The 7,158-nt window shown below is 42.7% G+C and overlaps 1 protein-coding gene across 1 annotated transcript in view; it reads left to right on the forward strand.

Annotated features, from left to right (window-relative positions):
- UPK1B (uroplakin 1B) overlaps window positions 1–7,158 on the forward strand; it is a 19,893-nt gene that overhangs the window by 2,245 nt on the left and 10,490 nt on the right. Inside the window, exons 3-4 of the mRNA XM_008055183.1 lie at window positions 2,541–2,615; window positions 3,568–3,690. Of these exons, the coding sequence (XP_008053374.1) occupies window positions 2,541–2,615; window positions 3,568–3,690 (198 nt within the window). The remainder of the gene's footprint in view (window positions 1–2,540; window positions 2,616–3,567; window positions 3,691–7,158) is intronic.

The following is a 7,158-nucleotide window of genomic DNA, read 5'->3' on the forward strand; positions in this document are numbered from 1 at the left end:
CCCTGCACTCCAGTCTGGATGACAGAGTGAGACTCCAACTCAAAAAAAAAAAAAATTGTCCAGATGTGATGGTGCATGCCTGTAGTCCCAGCTACACATTCAGGAATGTGAGTGATGAGGCAATGGGGGTGTGTTGGAGGGTTATTATTTTCATACAAGGAGGCAAGAGGACAAATCACTTGAGCCCGGGAGGTTGAGCCATGATCATGCCACTGCAGTCCGCCATGGGTGAGAGAGTGAGGCCACAACTCAAAATCATCATCATCAGGCATTGATATATTAGAACATAAAATACAAAATAGGCATAAATTTTTAAGAGAATGCATAAACCTTTCAAAGATTTTTTTAGCTCAAGGCTGATAATTTTGTATCATGGCCTTTACTTCCCACATCTTCATCCACTCTGCATTTTCAGGGGCCGTAGGAAATCTTGATACACACCACTGTAGACTATACCTTCAGCTCGCACCCACCCATGGGGGCTCTAACTCTGTGCGTCCATGAAGTGGCTTCTGCCTCCAAACACAAATAGCAAGATCATGTCCTGCCTTTGGAGATAAAAGCAAACTGTAGTCAGCCGAGCTGGGAAACCTCGGACTGGGCCTAGACCCTCCACTCCCTGTCCTCATGCTCAGGGCAGCAGTTTCTCACACTGTGATGAGACCGTTCCCAAACTCCCCACCCCAGTATGACCCTTTTACCCAAATGCCACAAGATCTGAATTCTACCTTTATAGAACAAGTCCAGCAACTTAAGGTGCCCGTTAGTTTACTTTTCCTTTGAGTTAACCATTGTCTGGGTACTCAGGGAATGCAGAACATTTGCATTCTCTGATTCCTTAGTGTAAGTTAGTTCTAGGGCAAAAGTACCCACTTTTGGAAGGAAGGGAAAGTAATATAGGCAAAAGGGAGAAGAGAGGCAGGTGTCTCTAAAAATAACCTTCAGGCCAGGCACAGTCGTTCAAACCTATAATCCCAGCACTTTGGGGGGCCAAGGCAAAAGGATTGCCTGAGCCCAGGATTGAGACTCTGACTCAAAAAAAAAAAAAAAGATAACCTTCACTTACATTCAGCCTCACTTTGGACCAGCCACATGCATGACTGAAAGCCAGGAGAACTGAGCTGGGGAGGGAACGAGAAAGAAGAGAGCCTTCTTTGAGGGGCTAAAGGATAACACATCTTGGCTGGGCATAGTGGTTCACGCCTGTAATCCCAACACTTTGAGAGGCCGAGGCGTGTGGACTGCCTGAGCCCAGGAGTTCAAGACCAGCCTGGGAAACATAGTGAAGCCTCATTTCTACAAAAATTTCTTTTAAAAAGTAGCCAGATGTGGGGTGTATGCCTGTAGTCCCAGTTACTTGGGAGACTGAGGCAGAAGGATTGCCTGAGCCCAGGAAGTCAAGGCTGCAGTGAGCCATGATGGTGCCACTGCAATGCAGCTTGGGCAATAGAATGAGATCAATAGAGTGAGATGCCAACTCAAAAAAAAAAAAAAAAAGGAGAAAACACCTCACTCCATGCCTCCTTTCTGAAATGTTTCTAAGGGCTTCTGAATCTCTATAATAGGAGCTGGTAAAACTCTTGGGAAAGACCAAGGCAGCAGTTAATACTGAAAAAAATATTATAGGGCCTCTGAGGGTGCTCTGCTGTTGACTCCCCAGCCAGAGCTTTATTCAGGGCTGAGTAGAGAGCCTTGCTCAGAGAGCCTCCCACGCCAAAACAGGGAGGATAGTTTTCCTTGTCTGTCTCCCCTGACACTGACCAAAATTTCCTTCCCAAGAAAAACACAAAGACCAAAAGCACGTGTACAAGGCTGTGGAAGGCAAAGATGGAACTCTTGCAAACAGTCCTCATCCCAGATTCAGAAGCCAGGTGCTGTTCAGATGTTTTCCAGCCAGAAATAGAGGCAGTATCGTGTGGAGGCCTCATGTGTATATGCACACACACACCCCACTACTGCACACAGCAGGCTCACCTGAGCCAACTACCTGGGGCACGTGTGAGAGGAGAATACCAGAGAATCGCTGTGTGCCCAGAGGTTGCCTGCCCCTCTCTGATGAGACTGGATGCTTATTAGGAGAGACCTGGATGTTAAACACGATCCAGTTCATCTTTATCTAACTTCCGCGATTCTAAATTTTCCTCACACCATAAAGGAAAGTTCTCCCAATTTAGAGAGGATCTATGAAGCTCTACAACGTGTGAAACACAGACTCCTGCTGGCCACTGAGCGCACACACACATGTACTCACACACTACTTCATTCTCTTTTACCCGTTTTTCACAGTTTAAATAAAAATTCAGGATGCTGGGAGGAGAAATCTCCGTGTTCAATGGCTAGTTGTTCTCTGGAGAAAAGGAAAGAATTGAGCTAAGTCAAGCCCAATTCCAAGTTGCTGATCAATGAGGGTTTGTTGGATAATTACATAAAGGATTAGATGATTCTTTTTAGAGAATACACCAAAAATCACAACAATCATTTGGGGCATTCTCTCTTTGGAGGTAAATGTAATTCTTTTTTATCATTTGTTTCCCTTCCAGTATTTCATTCTGATGTTTATAGTATATGGCTTTGAAGTGGCATCTTGTATCACAGCAGCAACACAACGAGACTTTGTGAGTACAGCCTCCAAAAACACAGAGCTAAATGAGAATATAAGTTACTGTTATCATAATAAGCTAATAGCTGGAGTGTGTTATACTCTTACTATGTTCCAGACAATCTAATATGCACATCAATAATATACATATAAGCTGGGTACAGTGCCTCATGCCTGTAATCCCAGCACTTTGGGAGGCTGAGGCAAGAGGACTGCTTGAGCACAGGAGTTCAAGGTCAGCCTAGAAAACACCATGAGACCATATCACTACCAAAAAAAAATCAAAAAGTTAACCAGGCGTGGTGCACACCTATAGTCCCCGCTGAAGCAGAAGGGTCACCTGAACCCAAAGATCAAGGTTGCGGTGAGCTGTGATTGTGCCACTGCACTCCAGCCTGGTCATCAGAGTGAGACCATGACTCAAAATAATAATGATAATAAAATAATATATATGTAATTTTATGTAATCCTTATAAACCTATAAAATAAACATGATCGCTATCATCATTTTATACTTGAAAAAAAAATGAGACAGAAAGAGAAGGTAACTTGTCTAAAGTTACACAGCTGGTAAGAGAAAAAGCAAGAATTCTGAGCCCAGGCAGCCTGACTCCCAGGATCCACACTCCCTCTATGTTTCTCCAACCAGCTATGGCCATGGGCATTCTAGTGGGATGATCTACATTCTCTTCAGCTAAACTTGCTCCCAGTTCTGCATCTTTCTTTCTCTCCCATTCTCTAGCCTAAGCCCCCATACATCCATCTACTGTCTTGCAGGGATTTACTTGGGTAGGGCTTCTTCTCTCCATGAGGAATTCCTCAGTCAACGGAACTTGGAGCCTCTGAGTACAGTTTTGCTCCAGGAGAGAATGTTCAGTGTCCACAGCAACAAGCAGATAAAAATATTTTCTCTTCCTTGGGGGTCAGTGTGCTAACTCTACCTCTTGTATGGTCTCTTCCTGTCATAGTTCACACCCAACCTCTTCCTGAAGCAAATGTTGGAAAGGTATCAAAACAGCAGCCCTCCAAACAATGATGACCAGTGGAAAAACAATGGTGTCACCAAGACCTGGGACAGGCTCATGCTCCAGGTAAGGCCTGTGGTCTTGGGGAGATGCCATTTTTATGTCCTAGAAGGGCAGGGGGGGATATTGTGCACATGACTCAGTGGGACCCTAGATCTATATATATTATTTCCAACTATGATATTGATTCGCTTACATTTATTAGGATAATGATCTTATCAAGGAATTTAGATTAATCATACACTCTGTCTCTTACAGCACAGGTATTATTTACATTTTTTTTTTAAATGTGTTCTCTGCCCCACAGCAAATTCAAGTGGCAGCTACTGTCTGTTTTGCCTTTTGGGTAACTTTTCATATCTCTTATGAGCTAGTATTGCTGAGGACCAGGGGTGATGACTTGATTTGACCTTCCAGTTTTCTCTAACTAGCAGTCATGTCTTATGTCCATGTTTATCCCAAATGCCATGAAAAGTCCAAGACCCCCAGAATATCTATCACCGCCCACTATTGCCCTGTATGCTCTCCTCTATATAACTCCTCATCTGACCCAGCTCTCACACTGGCCCCTGCTCTCACACCCTACCCCACCACCAACTTTCCAAAGTCTGTCATCAGCCAACACCCCTGTAGCTTCCACTCCTTCTGTGAACTACCTTTTTTACTCTCTTGTTTCATTAGAAACTTGGCAGTCTCCTGGTAGCACTGCTGGCCCTACTCCCTCTCATTTTTTTCCCACACCCCATATACCATAAGACCTGGAAACTTGCAAAAAGTCTTCTTTGCTTCCCTGAGATGCTATACCGTTTCCTTCCTTCATTCCTTCCTCCTTAAAACACTTGAAGGTCATGCCATTAGCCTGTATCACTCTTCTGCCTCTTTATTGTCATTATTTATCAGCCTCTCTACATCCAGTCATTCTCCTGACTTCGTTAGAGATTTCAATATCTCATTCACTGTCCACCTCTTCACCATATTCCTATCACCCTTACTTCAACATTCAGAGGGATCATTCAACCAACATCTATTCTCACAATTCCTTGTCCTAAAGATTTTGTTCTCCATCCCACTTCAGCTACCCTTTTCCGTGGCCATAGCCAGCATGTCATCACCAATAAGTGTGCCACCTAAGAAAAGTCCACTCTCTGACCACGATCTTCTGTAATTTATTTCATTTCTTCTAATATCACCATTCTAATCATTTTTACCCCGTTAGGACCTCCAATTAATTGGTCACTTTTCCACTTTCTATCAGCCTTTTTGTGTCATCTCTTTCCTCCTTACCCAACTAACCCATTTCTATAACCAGTCTTTCATAGGTCAGTCCTATAGCCATTTTTCATCCGCCTCCTTCACTCCCTATCCATCTCTGTTCATCACCCTTTCCTAACCAAGTCCCACCGCACTTGAACATAGCTTTTTTCCCACTCTTCATTTACATCCTAGGAGCTACACATTGCTGGGAAAAGTCACACAACCATGCTGACTAATTTCAATGTACACTTATGACCACAAAGTTCAAATGGACACTCAATATTTCCAGTGCATTTTTCCAGAAAGTTCACTTGCCACTATTTCACATGTTCTCTTCACACCTGCAACGTCCCTTCTCGTCCTCACTCTCAGTTGATGCCTTGACCTCATATTTTATTGAGAAGATAGAACTAATTCGACAAGAATCATCTCATGTGTCTACCACCAAATCTACATTTATCTGCACCTGTGCACTTTGCCTTCTCCCCCGTGACAAATGGACTATCCTTTGCTTCTGCTTTGCATTCTATCTCCTTTACTCCAACAATCTTCCCACTCTGCTCCATTTCGTCAGTTTCTGCCTCATAACAGCCTACATGGACACCTTAAATTGCCCATTAAAAAACTCCCTTTCAGCCAGGCTCGGTGGCTCAGCCTGTAATCCCACGCCTTTGGGAGGCTGAGGTGAGTGGATTGCCTGAGCCCGCAGGTTCGAGACCCGCCTGGGCAGGTGAGACCTCATCTCTACAATAAATCAAAAAATCAGCCGGGCGTGGTAGCGCATGCCTGTAATTCCGGCTACTTGGAAGGCTGAGGCAGAAAGCTGAGGCAGCAGGTCGAGGCTGCGGTTACCGGAAGCAGCTACTGCACTCCAGTCTGGACGACAGAGTGAGACTCCAACTCAAAAAAAAAAAACTCCCTTTCACCCAATATTTACCCACTATTCTATCCCACTGCTATTCTGTTTTATTCCACAGCATTCTCAAAAGAGATTCCTACACTTGCTGTCTCCATTTTCATGCCTCTCATCTGCTTTCATTCACCTATAACTGGCCTCCAACCCCACCACTCCTCTAAAATAACCCTTATCATAATTATCAGTTACCTCCTGCCAAATCCAATGGTCAAGTTCCTATCCTCATCTTCCTTGACATCTCAACAGCTTTTATCACACAGGACACTCCCTTTTAGTCTCCTTTGCTGGATTGTCACCCTTTTTCCAACTCTGAAGGTTGGAGTGCTACAAAGTTCAATTCTGGATTCCTAACTCTTCTCTGTTCCTACTTAAATCATAATCTGAAATAAGCTGAGTTCAAACTTAACAATTTTTCCCCAGAATGCTCAAGTCAAAACGCAGAATATTTTTTCCTAGTTAGATATTTCCCATGATCCATTGGCAAAATTGGACATCCTTTAAAGATGGCTGATTTTTCAAGTTTGCTTTGATACATTTATTCTAAAAGTTAGGCGATACCTGTAGTTTTAACTTCCTTCCTCTTGAAATATTTTAGCAGAATTTATAATAAGGAAGAAAAGAGATTTTGAATGGTGTTTTATGCTCTAGTCTCAATTCTATCCAGAGTATAAGGATATCAGTTTTGTGTTAATTTATCTTCCTTTCCTATGTAGAGGCATAGCTATGGGCTACCAGTTTTTTATTTTATCCCATCATAAAAGTCAGATATAAGTACTGTAGAAAATATTTAAAATATAGAAAAGTAAAACAAGAAAATTACCTATAACTTCTTTCCACTAAAATTTTCAATTTTCTGATTCTCAATTTGCTCATATACAATAGCAGAATAATTGTACCCTTCTCACATTGTATCAGGATATTATAGTGTCAATAATAATTAACATTTATTATGGGTTTACTATGAGCCAGGCACTATATTAAATATATTAAGTATATTAACTAATTTAATCCTCACAAAAACTCTGTAAGGTAGGTGCTATATTTATTACAATTTTACAGTTAAGGAAAATGGAGCTTGGGGAGTTTAAGTAACAGGTCAAAGGCTACAGAGATCATTAATGACTAGTAAAGTAGTAAATGTAAAAAATATTTTGCAAACCCTGAAATGTAAGCTATCAATACCTTCAGCTCTTTTTTTTTTTTTTTGAGTTGGAGTCTCACTCGGTCGCCCAGACTGGAGTGCAGTGGCCGCTCCCGGCCACCGCAGCTTCAACCTGCTGGGCTCCGGCGATCCTTCCGCCTCAGCCTTCCGAGTAGCCAGAATTACAGGCATACGCTACCACGCCCGGCTGAATTTTTTGATT

This window comes from Carlito syrichta, unplaced genomic scaffold (genome assembly GCF_000164805.1).
Source record: "Carlito syrichta isolate Samal-C Ts95f unplaced genomic scaffold, Tarsius_syrichta-2.0.1 Scaffold301763, whole genome shotgun sequence".
Taxonomy (NCBI): Eukaryota; Metazoa; Chordata; class Mammalia; order Primates; family Tarsiidae; genus Carlito; species Carlito syrichta.